The 20,968-nt window shown below is 48.0% G+C and overlaps 3 protein-coding genes across 3 annotated transcripts; 2 read left to right on the top strand and 1 right to left on the bottom strand.

Moving 5' to 3' along the window:
- Positions 1-11,730: 11,730 nt before the first annotated feature.
- On the top strand, positions 11,731-13,664 carry ACRALDRAFT_1091378 (uncharacterized protein; the record flags this gene model as incomplete). Its single annotated transcript, XM_071019565.1, has 12 exons — positions 11,731-11,796; positions 11,868-11,890; positions 11,926-11,978; positions 12,050-12,133; positions 12,190-12,203; positions 12,278-12,324; positions 12,378-12,432; positions 12,518-12,609; positions 12,642-12,773; positions 12,812-12,847; positions 12,918-12,953; positions 12,994-13,664. 12 exons carry the CDS (start codon positions 11,731-11,733, stop codon positions 13,010-13,012), a joined length of 657 nt encoding a protein of 218 aa, XP_070878760.1. The 3' UTR covers positions 13,013-13,664.
- ACRALDRAFT_1079262 (uncharacterized protein) lies at positions 12,780-14,510 on the bottom strand. Its single transcript, XM_071018885.1, has 3 exons — positions 14,394-14,510; positions 14,164-14,332; positions 12,780-14,075 (listed from the first exon to the last, which is right to left on the bottom strand). Exons 1-3 carry the CDS (start codon positions 14,429-14,431, stop codon positions 13,071-13,073), a joined length of 1,212 nt encoding a protein of 403 aa, XP_070878759.1. The 5' UTR covers positions 14,432-14,510; the 3' UTR covers positions 12,780-13,070.
- Positions 14,511-14,835: 325 nt separating this feature from the next.
- On the top strand, positions 14,836-19,166 carry ACRALDRAFT_1074097 (uncharacterized protein; the record flags this gene model as incomplete). The annotated part of the gene is made up of 3 exons (XM_071018199.1): positions 14,836-16,758; positions 16,827-17,507; positions 19,149-19,166. 3 exons carry the CDS (start codon positions 14,836-14,838, stop codon positions 19,164-19,166), a joined length of 2,622 nt encoding a protein of 873 aa, XP_070878758.1.
- Between the last annotated feature and the right edge of the window lie 1,802 nt (positions 19,167-20,968).

Here is a 20,968-nt window from a genome sequence, read left to right as displayed (position 1 = left end):
ATTTAGTACAAAGTGGCTAGTAAGGGTGGCGCTTTATACGTTAAACTGGATTTCGTGGGTTAGGTTATCCAGGGCGACTCTAAGGCTATTATCGTAGGCCGGGTATAGGATAGCCTGCTAAATCTTACTAATAGAGACGTGGAATAGGAGCTATTTAAGAAGGTAAGGTCTAGTAATAGTTCGTCTCTGTTTCGCCGCCGCGTATTCGTGGCTAAGGACCTCGCTAGTCTATAAAGGGAGTATATTATAAAGACGGTAACCCGGGCTTATACGGTTAGAGCCCTGATTATCTAAGGGTTCGGGGTTATTAATAAGGTGCCGTGCTAATGCTATAAGGAATAGTGGTCGGCTATAAGTGATCGGGTTAATAATAAAATCACTTATCCTTTCTTCGAGTACGTGTCGCTTTAATATAACGATCGATTTCCGGACTATACTAACTGCTATTTTCACGAGATAGCTTACACGTATCGTGATAATAAGCTCCGAAAGCAGTTCTATTAGTCTAATCAGGAGGTCTTATAGCTAGATAGTGACTATATAGGTGTTAATCACGCTAATCCGTGTACTAAGGACTTACTAGTATTATTATAATCCGTATACGACGATAAGATACGTCCACGGCTATCGCCTTAATATAGCGTCTTTATAGTAAGTACTATTACTCTATACCATGAAAGTGCTTAGCAGATACGCGACGTTTATAGAGGAAGGGGTCTTAAACCGTGGGACTATATAATAGCATAGGTCCCTATGTTAGCGTATAAATATAAGGACGATCTCGAGAAGTTCTATTATACTATTTAGAATAACCCGATAAAGAGGGATTAAGAAGAGACGGTAGAGTGGTATTATATTCCCTTTATCTCTAGGGCTTAGGTTTAGCGGTATAAGTCGGAAGTATACGGCCCTAGTAATAGCGATTATAAGAGTAAGCCGGAGTAAGATATAGATAGGTGATTCGGGTAATAATTACTATAATTAGGGTAACCTTAGTATGATTAGGATATTTTTATTTCGGTGCGCGGCGTAAACGGGTAAAGGAAAGATAGATAAATAATAAATATATTTAGTGGATATATCTTTATAGTATCCACTTAGTTAGTGCGTGTAAATAGAAAATAGTGATAGTAAAATATAAATAAAAGGAACTAATAAATAAAATAATAAGTAGAAGGGCGTGGAATAGGGTGATTAGGGTAATAAAGGGTAAACAGGAAAGAAATAGGAAAAAGAGCGAGTAAAGGAGTCCTAAAGGTGGTATTTTCGTTTTAAGGGGGTAATAGTTAGTTTTCGACGATAAGTAGATAGCGGTGCCTTATATATCCTCGGCCCTAATACTACACGTAAGACTCCTATTAAGTATAGTATTACTATAATTAGGTTAACTAGGTAGGAAGTAATAGTAGGGGATAAAGTATAAGGTCCTAGTATAGTCCTTATACTTACTTAGGTTAAAGTCAGGATCTCTAGGGATATAGACTTCGACTTTTCCTAACTACGTCGCTTTCCGGAGTTCCGCTTCTAACCTCTTATAATACTCGCCTAGTATATCCCGAAGTCTTACTAACCGTCGCAGGAGTGCGTTAACGGTCTAATCAGGGGAACTAGCGTTATCTTAACGCTTATTATCCTCGGCCCTAGTATCTTTATTAGTGGATTTACCTAGGAGGAGGGGTGCTTTAACTAGCTCCTTATCGATAAGGACGCCGCGGGCAGGGTACGTAATTATTAGTTCTCTAGCATAATCCCTTTCTAGTATCGTCTAGTCCTCCGGCTCTTAGTATCCGTCTTTATCCTGGATGAATTTCTTAAGGCGGTTAGCGGTAAAAGTAACGCCCTAGAGCTCTTCCCCTAATAAAGTCGATAACCTAAAGGTCTTATTATCCTGATTAGACGATATAATACGAAATAGGCTATTCTAGCGGTAGTCTAGCTTCTTATCGCGGCTTATATCGATAGCTAGCTTAGTATCGTGTATAAGGATAAGGTCGCTGACTCGGAGTCTTTACTTACGTAGGGTCCTAACTCTTAAATAGTTAATAGAGTCCGTCTTCTATTACCGTTACTTATTAACTATATCGGTAGTAGTCCTCCGGTCGGCTTCTAACTAGGCGAAGGCCCTTAGGCGTAGCAATATCTCTTCCTTAGGGGTCTTAACGCGGCCCTAGTTAAGCACTCTTTAAGTAAGGCAGGTCGTCTTTATAGGCGTGATAGCCTCGTAGCTATAAAGGAGGTAAAAGGGGGTCCTCCCGGTAGATACTCGGATAGTCGTGTAGTCCGCGAAAAGGACTATAGGCAGGATCTTATATAACGTACCGCGGTAAATCTTTTACTAGATAGCCAGTATATAGGCGATAGGCTTATATCCTACCTTATTTAGACTATTAGCGCGGGGGTAGTAGGTAGAGATAACCTTCCGCTTTATTAGGTACGCCCGATTTAGCTCGATTATACTACCCTTATTCTTAGGACCTCTGTCTATAATAATACACTAGTATAGCCCGTGCCGGTAGATAACGTCTTCCTATAAGAATATCGTGACGGCTCGCGACGTGTTCTTCTATAATAGACGGGCTTTAACCTATCCCGTGAATATATATCGAGCCTCTACTAAATAGTACCCGTTAAGATACTGGATATTAAGACTTACCTATATAAAGGGGAGGGCTTATTAAGGTAGTTAAGTAGCGATTAGGGGATCCTTATATACTTTACCTTAGCGGCTTTAATACTCGGCGTATACTTTAATAACCTCCTTAGTCTGCTTATAGATCCTGTTCTAAGTATATAAGGGGGCGAGCTTTTAGTATATCCCGTCCCTTATATAATAGCCTGACTTATCGTGGGCCCTCCTAATTAGGGTAACCTAAGTCTTTTTATTATTAATCCACCTTTTAGGAGTCGAATCTTTTTTAGTAACCCTTATCTATAATAGACCGTCCTTTATAAAAACACGGGTTAACCGATCTCGGATATAGCGGGTGTCACGAGGGTCTATTCTAGAGGGTATCTATAGGCTTATTAAATATAAGGCTATTTATTAAGAGAACTAGCTCTAAGTAACGTCCGGGTCTAAAACGTCTTCGGCTAGGGTAGGGTTATTAAACCTCTTATCCGTATCTATAAGGAAGATTCGGCCGTTAATAAAATCGTTAATATCTCCCTTTATAGCGTTATTAGCCTGATTAGACGGAGTAGTAGGTATCCTCGAAAGTCCGTTAGCCGTAGTGTTCTTAGTTCCCTTAATATACTTAACCTTGAAGTTAAAGAGTCGGATCCAGGTAATCCACTGAGTAATAAGTGCGCCGGGCAGGTCTATAGCAGAACCACTAAGCTAGGATACTAAGGCTTAAGTATCTGTTTCTAGTATAAAGCGGACTCTATAAAGATAGTTACGAAGTTAGCGGAGCACCTTTAATACTCCCCTTAGCTCTAGCTTACCGGTATCGTAGACCTTTTTTACCGGGTTTTATTTACCGCTTTTATACTAGGCGATAGCTCTTTTCCCGTCGATATATTAGCCTAAGATCCCGCCCTAGCCCTTAATATATATATCGACGATTATATAGATAATACCGGCCCCTTTACTATACTTAATAATAATTAGAACTAGTATAAAGGTTAGGGTAACCTTAAGAGTGTTTATAGCGTATTACTAAGGCTCGCTTTATAGGAAGACGGAAGTCTTTTTTAGTAGGTCTATTAACGGCCCCGCGATAATAGCGAAGCGGTAGATCCAGATACGGTAAAAGGTAGCGAGACTAAGAAAAGAACGGACTTTGGAAATAGTCCGGTATATCTACTATTTAGTTAACTTAGCCACCTTAGCCTGCTTAGGGGAACGACTATCGGTTCCGTACACGTAGCCTATAATAGTGGCTACTTTCTAATACTATTAGCTTTTAGCGCTAGCTATAGTGCCTTTAGTAAGCTCTATATTAAGAAGGACTTTATCGATATTACTAATATACTCGGCCACGTAGCGGCGAATTCTAGGCCTAATCAGGGTATCGTTATAAGTGGTGGTCGGCCCTTTAACCGCGATATTATTAATAAAGGGTCGATAGCACTAGGGAATAAGGTCGTATAGGATACGGGTTATAGTATATATAAATTAGGCTACTAAGTTAGTCGCCCCTTACGGAAGGGTGTATATCCTAAAAAGTCCTAAAACTATAGCGAAGGTCGTTAAGTCCCTCGATTCCTTATTAAGGGTAACCTAGTTATAGCCAGAGAAAAAATCCAGAAAGGAAACTATCTTATATATACCGAAGTCCTTAGAAAACTCGTTAGCCCTAGGTAGGATAAAGGTATCGCGTAGGGTAATAGCGTTAATCTTAGTAGCAGAGTTAATAAGGCGTATATTACCGTCTTTCTTCTTTATAAGGAACCAGGGGTTACGGTAGGCCGCGTGGCTTTCCTTAATAACCCCCTTATCCTTCCTGTCCTTAATTATTTTAACGATAATAGACTTAAGGGCTCTCGGGATAGGGATCCCTTTCGCCTACTATGCCTTATACGGAACCACCTTAATCTTCTACGGCGGGGCGACTCTAGGGTTAAGCCTCCCGTATTCCTGCTAATCCTACGCGAGGGTAGCTTTGCGGTTTAGGAGGGTCTTCGTTAAGAGCTTCTTTTCTATAGGTAGTAAATAGTCGGTAGAGTCTAAGATATCTTTAAGTCGCTCTTCTATAAGTCTTAAGCGAGGGGTAATCTTAGAGAACTTTAGGGTGATTAGGCTAACGAAACGGTCGTCTTCCTATTCCTATATATCCTCGGGGATTTCCGCTAAGATCTTCTGCTTTTAGAGGGGGTCGCCTTCGGGGACGGAACTATTAGACGGCGCGTCGTTAATAGGGTGAATCTTAAGGGCTTTCGGCTTATATATAGTATAGATAGCCTGATTAGGCCTGTGGTATGCCTCCTTGATTAGGTCCTAGTGCTTTTTCCTTTTCGCGGTCTATAGCTTCTTTACGGCCACTATAGCGGCGCTAGTAATACGCGCGTCTTTAGCCCTTAGAGCCGATAACGCTAACGACTAGTAAGACTTCCACGCTTCCGACTTAAAATTAGTATATATAATTTAGTATAAATTAGGCTAATTAGGGTAACTACGATAAGGACTTATAGAAAAATATAGTAATAGAGGAAGAAAACGGTGTTTATAGTGTTATCGGGCTTCCTTATCGTATTTCCTATACCCTTAGCCCTAATTCTATAGTATCGCCCTTAAGGCCATGTATACCCTTAGTAAAAGTGGCTTAATCTCCTTAAAGAATATAAAGGCTACTAGAGACGCTGCGTCGGCGTCCCTAATCGTGTATTAAATCTTATCGCCCTCCTCTAGAATATCCGAAGGGTAATAGTTAGCCTTTTCCTTAACGGATAGCGAGGTAATAGCCCTAGGCTAATAGGTAGGGTCGCTATCCTAAAGCTAATAGTGATTAGCCTAATTAGACCGATCCTTATCGATCCGACGCCTTTTATTAGCCGTATAGTTCGGCTAGCTCTAGTTCCTTAGTATCTCCTCGATTTACTCGCGATAAGCGATAGGTATAAGAATACGGGCGTTACCGAGTATAAAGTCGGTATTAATCTAACTATCCCGGAAAGAAAATAACGCTTTAGTCTCCTAGATCTATAGTATACTAAGCAGTATATCGGGCCCTGGACCGGGGAGAACTTAGAAGTTAAAAACGCTACTCTGCTCGCCGACCTATAAACGCTCCTTAAGGTATCTAGTATACGGTTACCCCTCCCGGTTATTAACACCCTTAATTCGGATCTTAGTCTAGCTAATACGATATTCTAAACCAAAGCGTTTTATAGTGTTTATAGAGATAGTATTAAAGGTGGCCCCTGTATCGATAATAGCCTTAATAAAAACGTCGGGGTTATATATTAAGGCACCCTTACGAGTAAGCCTGCACTTTAAGACTATATATCGGGTAATAACTAAAGGGTTATTAGTCTTAGGGACGGCCTCCCTTTCGATAATAGTAAGGGTATTCGAGTTAGCGTTATTAGGTCGGGTAAATAAGACGGTATACCCCTTAGATAAAGGCGGGGGAGGAGGTATACTAAGGGGACCTCGTTTATTAAGGAAGAAGGCTTTATTAGCGGTTAGGCGAACGATCTTACGCTAAGGCTAACTAATCTCGGCGGCGCGTATTCTCTTATTATTTCTTAGCCTTATATCTGGGTCGCTAATAAGGTGATATTATAAGGGAACTTTAATCCGGAGATCCCTGATTTACCTATCCAGGTCTTTCTGTGTTTGCTCTAGGTCGTAAGGGTTATCCGCGGAGGCACTAGCCTTACCTTTACCTTTATCGACGGCCTTAGGTTATTACTAGTCAGGCTATATCGGCGCTTTATTTATCTTTATTTCTTTATTAACGACCTCGGCTATAATCGGGGTCGGTACCCGGTAGCTAGGACCAGGGTTTAACTTCTATAGGCGTTATTTAATAACCTAATCAGGGAAACGGACGACCTTAGGAGTGGGTTTAACGATCCTCCTACTCCTAGTCGTGTATAGAGGCTACACGGGGGGCTACTTTTTCCGAGTATCCTTTAACACGGTATAGATATCCGCCTACTAATAATCGGATATAATAGACACGAAATTAACGCTAGTACTTACTATAGGAGCCTTAGCCTTCGCTTCTTCCTCCTTTAGCCTGGTATAATATTCTAACGTTACTCTTATAACGTCTTCTATCTTAATAGGGAGGCTTCCGGAGTTAGTGCTAATATAATAGGCTTTAGCCAGGTCTTTATACTTCCCTTAAAGGCGCGTGCTAAGCTAGTAGAGGACGGACCGCCGGTGCGGCCAGTCTTACTGCTTAAGGTATATATCCTAGGGGTAGGGCTACTACTCGTTATTCTGGTCTAAGGCGAGGTAGTCGGGGTAGCGGAACCTGACTAGGTGCTAGGTCTTATTTAGCTATAGTACCGCGTACTACTCGCGGCAGTAACGCTCCTATCTATAATAAAAGTAACGGGGGGTTTAGTTATTAATAGGGTGGTATTATAATAGACCGCCAGAATAGGGGTAGGAATTCCTATTCCTATACCGCGGTGGCCCTTGCCTATACTATATATTATCCTTATATATACCGATATTAGTCTAATTAGGGGTAATATAATAAGCTACCGGAGCGGTGTCCTGCCTCTCCGAAGTAGACTGCTTTAGGGCGGCGTAGAACGGGGTCTTTAGGTAGGGGTCGGTAGCTAGGATCGCGTTAACCTTATCGGCTCCTACTCGGCGCGAGAGGGCCACGACTTAGGGGACCGTATTCTTAATAACGCCTATACTATTATAGACTATAAAGATAGCGCACTTCTTTAAAAGTTCCGTTAACTTATCTATATCGCTCCTTATCTATACGGCCGGTTTAGGTACTATAGTAGGCCTCCGTAAAATAATCGGCGCGTATATTATCGGGTTAGCCTGATTAGGCCGAGGCGTAACGGCTAGTATCGGTTTAGTGGTTAGCGTAGGGGTAGGAATATCTATAATACTCGCCACTTTATTAATAGGCCGCCCGTCGGCTGCCTAAACGTCTTCTACCCACTCTTTTAATATATCCGATAAATCGTAATACCTGCGTAGTCGGTCCTTTAGGTTAACGAACTTATACTTTATCCGGTTAGCAAGCTATATATTAATATCTTTATATAAGATAGCGAGGAAGATATTATAAAGCTTATAGTCTTTAATAAAGGTGCCGCCGACCTTATTTACTCTCGACTTCTAAACCGTAACGCTTATTAATAGCTACTTAACCTATTAAACGGTCTTAACCTTTTTATGCTTATAAGTAAGTCGTAACTAGTATACTTAGTTAGATAGGTCGAGCTGCTAGTCGGGATCTAGGTAAGAGTATTCGTTAATAAGCCGCTGCTTTAAGTGCTTTTATCGGCCGCCGGATACTTTAACTAGTCGGATTATCTTATTAACCGCCGGACGGATACTAGGCTCCGTGAATAGGCTAACGTAGGAGATCTTATTAGCCTCGTTAAGGCGGTTAAGCTTAGTATAGTCTTCGTAGTCCCTAAGGAAGTTAGATAGGGCCCTTTTATTAAAGCGAGGGGCTCCCGCGGCGAAGGGGTTTAGGGGCGCGCGAGACGTAATAATAGCTCGAGTCTTCTTATCGTCGTATAGGCTAATATACTAGTAGATAGCCGCGAGCGTCTCTATAGTAAGGCTCGCCTTAAAGTTCTTTAGGACGTTATTAGGGGGCGCGACCTTTATACTAGGAGCGTAGGCCTATTAGGGAGCGCTTAGTCTAGGGGAAACAGGGGGAATAGGGGAAACGGGGGGAGCGGGGGGAGCTAGCCCGCCGATAAGGGTCGGGTTACCTTAACTAGGCGAAGCTAAGGCCGATACGGCTCTATAGCCGGATACCGGGGCGCCCTAACCGTGAGCGATAGTTATTAATAGGCCGATACCAGGGTCTATATCCCCTTACCTAAGCGAGGCGGTTATAAAAGGAGGGTTAGCCGTAGGAGCGGCGTTACCCTAATTAGGCGTAACCGTGGTTGCTAGGGTTAGGATAGCCGCGTGCATGCTATTATCGTTAGGCTTAGAGTCGCTATAGACTATAACCGTAAGGGGAGGGTCGCGATAATCGGTCCACTACGAAGCCGTTATATTATTAAAAGGGGGGGGTTAATCTATTATAGTAATAGGTTTAGGCAGATTAGGGGAATCAGGGTCTTTAAGAAAGAAAGGGTTAAGAAATAAGAAGTAGTCGTGTATTAAGTCTATAAGTCTAAGGATAATTCCACTTAGCGATAGGGGGTAAGAGGAACCCTTTTTTTAGGGGCCCTAAAGGATATAATATAAGTACTCTCCGCTAAGGTTTAGGAGGGAACCTACCGTGGTTAAATTAACGGAGATACCTATAAGGAATAGGATAAGGTATCGCTAGCCGTTATAGGAGATTAGTTTAAGCCGTATCCGGGATCTACTAGTAGGTTTACCTAACCGCTAAGTCTATAAGGGCGCGGTATCTCGGGGCTCCTTAATAGGTTTTTCTAACCGTTAGGGCCTTATATAACTAGATTTTCTTAAAATTCTTAGGGCTAAGGACTTACCGCTATTCGTATAGGCCTTTATTACCCTGATTATAGTAAGGTTAACCCTACGCCTTTATCGTTTTATACTTAGAGGGTCGTAGTAAAGGATTTTTTTATATCTAGGCTCTACGGCCCCTAATAGTCTATATCCATAGCTTTTCCTATTCTAGTAAGGGAGCGCGCCCTCTATATCTATATCTATACTATATCCGGAATCTATCTTATAGTTAATCTATTCTTTATTCTATTCGTTATACCTTTTTCTTAACTATCTTTCGCTTTTCTTCCTACCTTTACCTTATTAGCGGTAAGGGCCTATCTCTCCGTCTATAGCTCTTATCTTATTTTTAGTAGGGAGGATCCGTCCCTATTTTCTAGTTACTAGGTTTTTATTAAGGCTATATAGGGGGGTAGGTTTCCTAGGCTATTATTATAATCTTAATGCTAATTTTAAATATTAATGCTTTATTTTAATCTCGGCCCCTTAGCCGTATACTTCCCTTCCTACTTCCGTAATTAACGTGTAGTTCGTTTAGGTAGGTCGGAACTCCCCTTAAGTGCTTTCGGTTACCCTGATTAGACGATCAGGACTTCCTAGGCACCGAATAGATCCGCCTCTAAGCACTAATTAAAGAAAAGCGAAGCCGTTATTATATAGAACGGCTTAGGTAGTGTGATCTTAGATAAGTCTTTAATAACAGGAGTGCTTAAGACCACGAAGTGCATATAACCAAAATAATATATATAATAAGGAGACCTTTAAAAGAGGTTCCTAGAGGTGCGTGCTACTCTGATTAGGGCAACATAGCTTAAACGAAGTGAATATAATAAACGTGGTAAAACTTAGGGTTAAAAGGATAATGATTGTGTAGGATAATAAGCATCCTCTGTATCTGGGTGGCGTCGCCACGTATATATAATATATAAGACAAATAAAAAAGCGCGCGTCTTATAACGTCACGTGACGTCCCAACGACATGGCACTGGGTCTCCGATCCACCCCTCTATAATAGCGCGTAGGCTTATCACGAGGCTAAATAATATCCTATTAAAGTCGCTTTCCCTATAAATTTATTAGTAAAGGTATAAGCTCTTAATAAAGTTAACTTATAGGACGGCAGAAAACCTATTTCTGTCTCTACCCTTCTCCGCGCGCGACTATGGTTTTATCCGAAAAGATAACCCGTTTCTACTAGTCTAGGGGTTTAGAGGCGTGGCGTAGGCACCACTCTAAACGTATTTACGCGTGCCTTAGGGTCAGGGTCGGCCGGCGTAGCGCGCGGGAGTGCTAGAAGCCCTATAAACGAAGGTATCGTATAATAGTGTGTTTTAAGTAAGCAAGGCCTAGCTTAATCTTTAATTTAATAGGTAATATAAAAGGGTTAAGCCTAATAGTACGTAGGATATATCTTTTTTTATATATATTAAGGGCCTATAGGCGGCCAGACCGAGGTTTTAATCGGGCTGATATTTATAATTTATAGCGGCGCGCGATACCAGATACCGACCCTAGAGATATATTGAATTTGATCCCTACCTCCCTTTGACTAAGCCCACTAAAATAGGCGTGCGCAATCAGGGTCCGTTTATAAGGCGAATGCTCAACGCGCGGCGTAATTGGGGGCATTTTCTGATTTTTGACGAATTTTTGAAGTTGAAGGGTTGATGGTGTTGAAGGAGGAAAACGCGCTGTAACGCGTTGGTGGGGTATTTCTAATCGTCAGTTTTGCTTACCCACTGTACAGTATAGTAGGTAATTACCTACCTACCTAGGTACCGTAGGTAGGCAGGCAGGCTCGAGCGCCAGCTGAAGAACGTATTACTTCCTCCAGAGGAGACGGACGCACTCTTCCAGGCGACTCTCACACTCGCCTTTTCACTTTAATGAGGTGGTGGTACGACGTTGCTCATCTCGCACTCACGTTACACCGAGTCCCCCACACCAGCTTCAACCGCCCAACGGCTAAACATGGTATCCAATCGCCTACACAGCACCCCTGCGTTGGTCTCGTTGTTTACCAGACCTGCGGAATCAAGCCCATCGATTGCTACTTACTTACCTAAATCTCATCTCAAAACCCCTTTGTTATTCGTACGTGCTACCGGAACAGCGGGTTCCCGATGGACTTGCAGTGCAACTCTCCATCCCGTCTTCCACATGCCGCAATGCAGTAAATGGGCCCAGTGCCAGGCTCAATAGGGCTCGCACACGGTGACTGCTGATGGGATGATTTTCTGCGTTTGCGACATCGACCAATACCAATGGTCCCGTAACTCGACTAGGATGTCTTGTCGAGATGCCAGCAGCCATTTATTTACCATGAGACTCTGTTAACTTCTTTTGGCCACTCCTAAATTGACAATCGTCCATCCCTAGCATCTGGTCGGCGTGTCAGCATCCGGAACCTTCGCTGCGGGCCACCGCCTCCATATAGCAAAGAAGACTCGGCCATGAGGCGGTGCATCTGACGGAACGATCCGAAATTGACGACGGGAGGACGATCTTGTCAGTGTTTCACAGTGTCGGCCAAACAATTAGCATTCTGGGCTCTTCTCTCGCCCATCAAACAACGAGCAAACAGGTCGTTTGCTAATTCTAGTTATACGTAACAAAGTGCAAGGCAAGACCTTTCTTCAACCATGGGCCTCCTTGCAGACTACGGTCCAGTGCAGACGGCTTGGATTAGACTGATTGTCACTTACAACGTACAGCTGAGTTGTTTGATATCCCGCGATATCGTAATAGTCGTATCTGTATCATCTTGCCGTCATCGCAGATGGGGATGCGTCTTGATTTGCTGTGACACCCCTAACTTTGATTTCAATTCTGCCGAGATTCGACATCGACTCTCGCTACATCGCACGGTCATTGTCGGGGTCTGTGGGCGGTGTGGGAGTCTTAGAAGATTACAAGGAAAACCAAACTACGTTGCGTAATACGGAAACGGATTCGTTTGAGCCTCATGGTCGCGCCGCGCGTTGGTCTTTGTTGTCCTGCAAGTTGCCGAGTCATGGTCTGGATTCTGGGCACAACGCCTCCTTTGTGTGTCCCCAATCAAAACCTCGGCTTTTGGGATGTCTGCTGTTGTACGAGTTGAGTTGGGTTGACCTTTGTGCGACAATCATTCAAGTGGCGGCAAGGGATAAAACATTGTCTTAGAGTCGTGTTTGCTTGACCATGGATCAGGGATTCCTGGGTACCTGCAGCTCCCCACACCATGCTTCGTTCTTTTCGTCTGTTTTTAGACGTAAGAAGAAATTCCTTGTAAAAAGATTCACCTGGTTAGGGTCGACTTCGTTTGCGAATCACTGACGTCCACCGCCCGACCCAACCGAGACAAAGTGTTTAATCCGTGGCTGTCTGCGTTTGATCACGAGAAAATCAAAGCGTAGTATATCTGAATTTCCAGAGTGTGCGCCTCTTCAGCAGGGGCGGCAGTTCCGGAGAACGCTGAGATCCATGGAGCAGAGAGTCAGAGAACAGTTTATAATTGGAAACCCCATGGGTTCGTACAATGCGTGCGCCGGCTCTGTTAAGTGGTGGAAACGAGCAGCAAGTCAAACAATCAGGACTCCCTAATGATGCATAATGGTATCGAAACTTTCAACGCTCCCTCACGATCATGCACTGTAAATCAAACTTGTTGCTTCTTTTCAAGCCATGCAGATTTGTCTCAGGCCATGTGAGAGAAGAACCCGTCTCAGTTCTGCAACGTCCGAGACATGAACAACCGCTGGAATCGCCGAGAGGTCATGGGTGGTGACGACCCAGTCCATATGTATTGTTCTTCAACGACGCAGTAGAGTAAATGTGGACACAGGGCCAGACGCCTGAAGAAGCTGTTTGTTCGGGTGTCCCGTCTGTGTGGAATCGGTTCATCCACTTACCCAAAAGGAATGCAGTTGCCGAGGCAAGAGATGATAGAAGGGCGTGGTTTCCGAGGAGTCGGGCGACCCATCATCATTCGTCTCCCATTCACCTAGTCATCCATCAGTGCGGCAAGTTCGGCCTCCTCCTCGGCAGTCAACATGCCGTCGCCGTCCCCACTCTCCTTCTTCGTCTCCTCCCCGTTCTGCGCCGACTCTTCGGCTGCTCGTATCTTCTCCACTACAGCATCCAACCCCGGCTTATCGAGAGGCCATGTCCTCACGGTGCAGTCAATGCTGACGCTGCACAGGACATCTTTCCGTCCAGAAGGGTCCCGTAGGAGCGCGAAATCCGTAATCTCATCAAAGTGCCCAGTGAGCGTGTAGGCCAGTTTCCCCGATGACCTGTCCCAGATCTTGATATCCTGGCTGAACCCTCCCGTGGCCACCCACGCATCCGTGACAACAAGCCCCTTGACAAAATCTTCGTGCTCGAACACGTCATCCGTCGTAAAGTTCTTTTCGCGGGCAAGGCACTTGGCTGTGCCGTCGGCACTGGCAGTCCAGAGATCGACCTCGTCGCCGGCAACCTCGAACAGCACCTTGTAGACGCTCGTCTCGTGCTCGTCGATGATAAGCCGCTCGGTCCCGGACGTATCGGGCTGCGGCGGCCCTTCGGTCGGGAGCAGCTCCGCGCCGTCCAGGCGGATGCGCCATCGCCGCACAAAGGGGTCGCTGCTGGCGCTGACGAGCACGATCTCCTGGTCGTTCGAGAGAACCGGGTCGACGGCCAGCGACTGGATGGACATCATGGTAGCGTCGGGGTCCTGGAGGGTGTGCAGGCGCCGGCCGGCGGCGACGTCCCAGACGATGATCTTCTTGTCGGCGCCGCCGCTGATGAGGAGGTCGCGGTCGCCCAGCCGTGCCGTCACCACGGCCTTGACAAAGTCGGTGTGGCCACCATCGTACCGGCGGGCGGGTTTCCGGGTGGCTATGTCCCAGGACCAGATGGTCTTGTCCCAGGAGCCGGCGAAGAGGAGGGCGTTGCCCTGACCGCCGGTCGTGACGCAGGTTAGGGGCGTAGTGGGGCCCAGGTATTTGGCCGTGATACTTCTCGTCTACATTTTCGTCAACTCAGGTGTCAAGTCACTGGTGGTGCAAGGGAAGGGCGTCGAGAGATAGAAAGCGTCTGGACGGTAGACTCACTTCTATGTTTATCCGAGACACCCTGCCGCCAGACTCGGCTGTAAAGATGGACGTGTCCGGTCGGGCCGGGTCGGGGATGACGGCGAGGACTTTGGAAGAGATACGAATGGGGTCTCCAAAGGTGTTCTCTTCCTTCTTGGCCCTCAACTGACGTTTGGCCAGCTGTGTGCTAAGTATTGGTAAGCAAGGGAACCCAAGGATTGTGTGGATATAATGGACATGTTTCTTACTCGGTCTCGAAGAAATGTTCGGGGTTACTGGTCTCCATGGTGAGACTTGAGGACTAAGACCTGTGAATGTGTCTCTGTGGGCGAGTGAAGCAAGAACGGCGACGATGTTGAATGAATCTTGGGCCGCAAAAAGAGAGATACTGATTGTATTATCTTCTTCTATGAGGAGTTGGATGAATTATCGCGGGGTTCCCCTAAAACGGCGTGTCACTTGGCGCCGAGTGGCGGCCGGCCGTTGGGAAAAGTGGAGCCACGGGGAACGCGAGCTGGTTTCTATTTAATTGAATTGATTTTCGACGCGTCGTGACGCGTGTCCTGGTGGATGCACGTGAAAGACATCAATCCCACCGGCTTTGACAGGCTTCACGACCAAACGTCGCTCATCCTCACGACACTCCACCATCACAACCTCGTATGCATCACGGTCAGAAGCACACTCGTCATGTCGTTGAGCGTCCCCAAACCGAGGCCTCGGCCCGCCCATACCTCGGGCACCACGCGGTGCGCCTACACGACCGACGGCTCACGCCTCGTCACCGTGGGCTCCAACAACACAATCCGTCTCTACAAGACGGGCTTCGACGGCGAACCCGCCAACATTGACGATTGTCAGGAGCAGAACGTCGCCGTCGCCGCCGCAGATGACTTCTTTGTCGTCGGCTCCGAAGACGGCACCGTGAGCGTCTACTCCACAGAACTCGCCACTTTCGAGCGCTTCATCCTCCGCACTTCCCTACCCGTCCGCGACGTCGCCCTGTCCCCCGACCGACAGTGGTGCGCCGTCGCCAGCGATGAGCTCACCGTCAAGATTGTCGGGACCCAGGACAACGGCCAGGTCCGCACCCTCAAGGATCACGGCCGTCCGGCGAAACACGTCGCCTTCGATCCCAAGGGCACCATGCTCGCCGTCTCGTGCACCGATGGCATCATCTACGTCTACTCGCTGACGGCCGACTCGCCAGAACTGATACACAAGGTGGACGGGCTCATCGGGTCGCTGGATGCCGACGCCGACAACTCGGCCAAGGTCGTCTGGCACCCAGATGGCCGGGCCTTTGCCGCGCCCTCCCCGATCCATAACATTCAGGTCGTATCCAGGAACGACTGGGAAAAACAGAGAGTCTTCGCCAACGGGCACTTGGGCGATGTCACCGCCCTGGCGTGGTCGCCCAATGGTGCCATGCTCGCGACGGCCGCCAAGGACGGCAAGATTTTGATCTGGGAGACCAAGACGCAGAGCGTCATTCAGAAAGCCGACTACGGCAACGTCATCGACATTTCCTGGCATCCTACCGACAACCTCATTTCCTTCACCACCTCAGACGGCGAGGTCTACATTTGCCCCGACTTTATCAACGAGCAGTTTGCCGCTCTCGTCAAGCTCCCGAAACAACCCGCTCCTTTCATCCACGACCCCCTGGAGGAGGTTTCCAACATCCGCCGTCCCCTCCAGACCGATCGGAATGGTATTCCTGCGCGGCCGCGCCGGGTGTCCCTCGGCAGTCTCGATTCGTTCCTAAACGACGATGACAGGGCAGGCCTAGGCCCTCACGGTGACGACCTGGACGATTTCGTAGTCGACGACGACGGCGCAGGCTACACGGTAGGCAGGAAACGGGCCCTGGGCGAAACCGACGCCTTCGATGATGACAACGACCACGCATACGGAGGCCCTGTAGCGAAACGCCGCCAGCTGCACCTCAACTCGCGCTACCACGAGCCCTTCCAGCCCGGCTCGACCCCCTGGCGCGGCAACCGCAAGTACCTCTGCCTCAACCTCATCGGCTTCGTCTGGACCGTCGACCAGGACGGCCACAACACCGTCACTGTCGAGTTTTACGACCGCGAGCGCCACCGCGACTTCCACTTTACCGACCCCTTCCTCTACGACAAGGCCTGCCTGGCCGAGCACGGCGCCCTCTTCGCGTGCCCGCCCCGCGACGAGCGGGACGGCGACACGGGTATCGTCCGCCACACCCCGGCCACGCTCTTTTACCGGCCGCACGAGACATGGACCCAGCGCCACGATTGGCGCACCGAGTTGCCCAAGGGCGAGGCCGTCCTCGCCATGTCCCTGAGCAACTCGTTCATCACCGTCACCACCACCGCCGGCTATGTCCGAGTCTACAGCCTCTTCGGCCTCCCTTACCGCGTTTACCGTCCCAAGAGCTCGCCCATGGTTACCTGCGTCAGCTGGAAGGACTACGTCATGACTGTCGGCAACGGGGCCCTGGGCGCTGACGGCAAGGCGCGGCTCCTCTACTCCATCCAGAATGTCAAGACGGACGTCATTTGCCAAAACGAGGACATTGTCGCCTTGCCTGAGGGAGCTGCCCTTAGGAGCGTATTCTGGTCCGACAAGGGGGTACGTAGTAGAAAAGAAGAGAAGAAAAACTGGGCATCAGTTTTGCTAACGATTCCCTTTTTTTCCAGGACCCCTGCATCTACGACACGACCGGTACCCTCCTGACTCTCCTTCACTGGCGCCAACCGTCGCGCGCCTTTTGGGTTCCCCTCCTCGATACCAAGCTCCTCCCCCGACTCGCCTCGGGCCGCAAATCCGAATCCTACTACCCCATCGCCGTGGCCGACTCCAAGTTCCACTGCATCATCCTCAAGGGCGGCGATCAATACCCTTACTTCCCCCGCCCTCTCCTCTCCGAGTTTGACTTTTCCGTCCCCCTCACCTCCACCCCGCCCAAGCCTCCGCGTGCGCGCAATGGCGAAGAGGAAGGCGAGGGCGCAGAGGACGCGGGCGAAGAAGACGACCCCGAAGCGGCCGAGGTGTACAAGCTGGAGCAGGCATTCCTCCTGCGCACGCTGGAGGCGGCGCAGCTCCGCGACGTGGTCGAGGATGACGGGGACGGCGGCGCGGGGGGAGGCCACGCGCAGCGCTCGGCCCTGGCGCGGCTGGAGCTCGAGGTCGACAAGACGCTTTTGCAACTGCTGGCGGCCGAGTGCCGTGCCGGCGAGGAACGCGGGATGCGTGCGCTCGAGATGGTGGCGCTCATGCGCGACCGCTCGGGCCGCATGGCGCAGGCTGCTGTCAAGGTGGCTGAGCGTTACGGGCGGACCATACTCGGGGAGAAGATTCGCGAGATTGGCGAGCGGAGGGCAAATGGTGTGGAGATGGATGAAGATTGGTAAAGAAGGTGGTGAACCGCTGGGGGTAGTACTAAGTCACGACTATTTGTTGAGCGTCTGTTCGTGCGTCTGCATGTTTGGATCAAGGATGAGACAAAAATGGGTTTATGAGGCGCCTTGGCTCGCTGAGCATCAAGTTCCGGCCTACGGCGTTCTTTGGTTTGCTTTATTTATTTGGTCAGGCATAATGGGAGATTGGGTACTGGCGACTGCGCATGGGCTGGTCGCGGGTCGGTCTAAGACCTTGAGTTTGGACATGTCGGGAAGTCTCCGACCATACCTAGCTACTACTGGGTTCGTTCACGCTGTGTTCGTCTATACATAACGGCTACGAGGAAGTTTGTTCAACCCATTCACTCGATGCGGAATATGAGAAATTGGTTTCCCAATCGGACGATGAGAGATGAAGAGTTAACACGTGGAGGAGCTTGACCTGGGAAATTATGTGGTGGTTCCAGAACTCTGAGCCGCCCCCTGGCACGGGCCGCTCTTAAGCTGACCGTATGTACACGTGTAAAGCTGTAAAGTGGATGGCCCGGAGAATGGGCTGGTTTTGACGCATGGCACTCGCTACGGCTTCTAGAACTCTTATGCGAGCGCCAACAGTTCAGTTAGGATCATAAGAAGGAAACTTGAATTTGGGGGTACGTTGTAATTAGTGTATGTATAGCCATAAGGAAAGGGCCTGTTTCCTCCAATCACAACCGAAACATTTTCCTTTCCCTCAATTCAGGCTCCGATACGAAATTACGGTAGAGAGATGATGGTGTTGAGAAAATGTCCATCTGTGGATATGCAAATCCCGCGGATCGACGAAGCCGCCTTGCTGGCGATCAGGATTTCTAAAGTCTGGTTTAGTGGGGTCCGGAAGGAGACGGCGGAAAGAAATAAGAGATAAAAGAAAGAAATCATGCAGCGATGTGATATCGTGGGATATTACACACAGGGCGGTTTATTGCCTGGAGCCTCTCCATGTGGACTGAAACATGACGTTACATCGTCAATTGACATGCACACGAGAGCCGTTCCTCATTGCTGGGGAAAAACGAAGCCCGGGGTCCAATTCGTCCGAGCGGGAAATGACATTCAACGGGGAAGCGATCCCGAAAGCTATCCCGCAAGACCAATTAAACAAAGACGGGGGCCGTGATTGAGGGGTGATTAAAAGGGGAAAAGAGGTTCCACTGAGCGAAGCCGACGAGAGCTGAATGATGCCCGAAGGTTGTGAGGATATCCAATCATTAGGTACAGAGGATCTGTGGCTGGCTCCCAGGTGCTTGGGCCCGCTCACGGAAACGGATATGATGACGCCATTTCGCTGGGGAAGATGAGGACGGGAGCCAATGGAACGCTGAATCGTCTGAAACGGGCTCGGGTGGGTTTCTTGTTTGGGGCAGCTGATCAGAACCGGACGAATTGATTCTGCTTAAGTTTATGTACATGTAGGTACTTCGTGTACATCGTTCGTAGTGTACAATTTTGCTCGCTGCGTGGTATGGTAGTGTTACACCCAGCAAACTGAAGAATGCATGGGCACAAAGACAATCAATGTAGGTACCACTGTACAGCGATGCATGGACCGCCTAATCGCGGTAGCCGAACGGGAGGAAGCACCCTTGTACATTGTAAGTACAACGTATATGTCGTGTGACAAGGCAAGTCGCCGTTGTATGTTCAAATTTTCACTACTTCAACTGGAGTTGCTGTTATACACCAATTGCAATTGTAAGTGAACCTCTATGACCTGCAGTAGATCGATACGCCTGACGGGTCGATAGATAAGAGAGGCAGACGAAGTGCATGTACTATGTATTCGCCTGAATCAACTGTCTGCAGTCTGTCTAGCTTCCCTGGACGAAACCAAATGCAAAAGAGGGGTTCGCCGACTCGAAATGGGGCAAGGCTGGGTAAGCGAGTGGACGTACCGTATAGTGGGATGCGGGTTGGAGCCAAGCCGAGATGGAATCCAGTTTTCTCATCGCGTGTGGGGTGAAGCCTGCCTACAGTACGTTGACGACGTACCTTAGCATCTTGACGTCGACCTTTCGAGTCGAGAAGTACGTTGTAAATGAGGTAATGTTGCGCACTGAACGTTTGGCTCGCATTCTCACTCGTCTCCATTACGGTTTATTCCGGGGTAGAATTATATGGGGAAAAAGAGAAGCTCTGGTTTGATCTGGGATCACGCGTACGGTAGGGTACCTAGGTACCTTACGGGGGTACTTCGCAGGGCAAAACTTCAAGTGGGGGTGGCCTCGTGCGGAAGCCCCTCCAAGGACGGAGTACAACGTACGTAAGACGGATGATGTTGCATAGAAAAAGAACTACAATATGTCCTTGGCGACCCTATTGAAAGCTGGAAGAGGCGAGGTACTTTGTACGTGAAGGGGCTGAAGTGCTTTCCGCTCCTGTCTAATGCCATAAACACCATTCGACCGAAACGCGTCGCTTGCGGGTACCTACCGAATCGTTTATTAGAGCCATCTCCTTATGGTGCACGCAGCACAGTGCTTAGTTGTCTAGCATCAAGGTCACGGCTAGCTCGAACCAGCCTGGAACATCCATCCCACACTGTGCACTACACTATGGCGAGAAGAACACGACGTACAAGCATGAACGAATAGAAGGCCTATGTATGAAAGCATTGAGCCAGGTACATACCTTACCTACCTAGGTAGTGTGTAAAGTTGTTATTCACAAGTTTTCCATCGCCAACCACGGCTTCTTCCTTTCGTTCTAGCTCCCAGTTCCAAGGCTGAATGCGTATATATTCGTATTTCGCCAGAGCTGCTTCAATGGCCGAGGAGAAACAGGTTAATCTTCAAACTTGATTCCTGGTTTTCTTCTTCTTTTTCGTTTCGTCTCCTTTTCTTTTTGAATCCCCTGGATACAAAAATAAGATTCGTCTCGGAGGATAGTACTCGTTTAGGTGCTGTTGGTGAGTAAAATGTTCTATACTCCGCACCTTCTATGCTGTTCAGCTCTGCGCGACGTAGGGAAGCTTCCAATCCGTACTATGTACATGCAATGTCCCAGTTGTAGGACTTTGGGTGGTTCATGGTTCACAGCCACCCGACCGCAACCCCACATGGATGGCCTCTAGAACAACAAGCCACTTGCACTAAAAAGGCATATTCGTAACACGTATGGAAGTTACAGTGGGTGGTTTGCACTTCCCCCACCGGGCTATTACCTCCCACTCACGGACGCCACGCTCGCTTCGCCGAATGTTCCTTCCCAACACTTCGCCGTACGCGAATCGCCATTTGACCGACGCCCCGGGAGAAGTGAACCGAGACAAGGCGAGTCATATTATTAAGACGTACGTCGTAGGTATTACGGAGTAAGTACTGTTATTATCCTGTGAATAGTCATCTCCGACCATCTTCTTCCCTTCCCACCTCATCCTACCGATCCCATCTCCCCCTATT

This window comes from Sodiomyces alcalophilus (assembly GCF_042370955.1).
Source record: "Sodiomyces alcalophilus JCM 7366 unplaced genomic scaffold ACRALscaffold_1, whole genome shotgun sequence".
Lineage (NCBI taxonomy): Eukaryota > Fungi > Ascomycota > Sordariomycetes > Glomerellales > Plectosphaerellaceae > Sodiomyces > Sodiomyces alcalophilus.
Note: the sequence above shows the minus strand (reverse complement) of the source record. Positions and strands in the feature narration are given on the sequence as shown.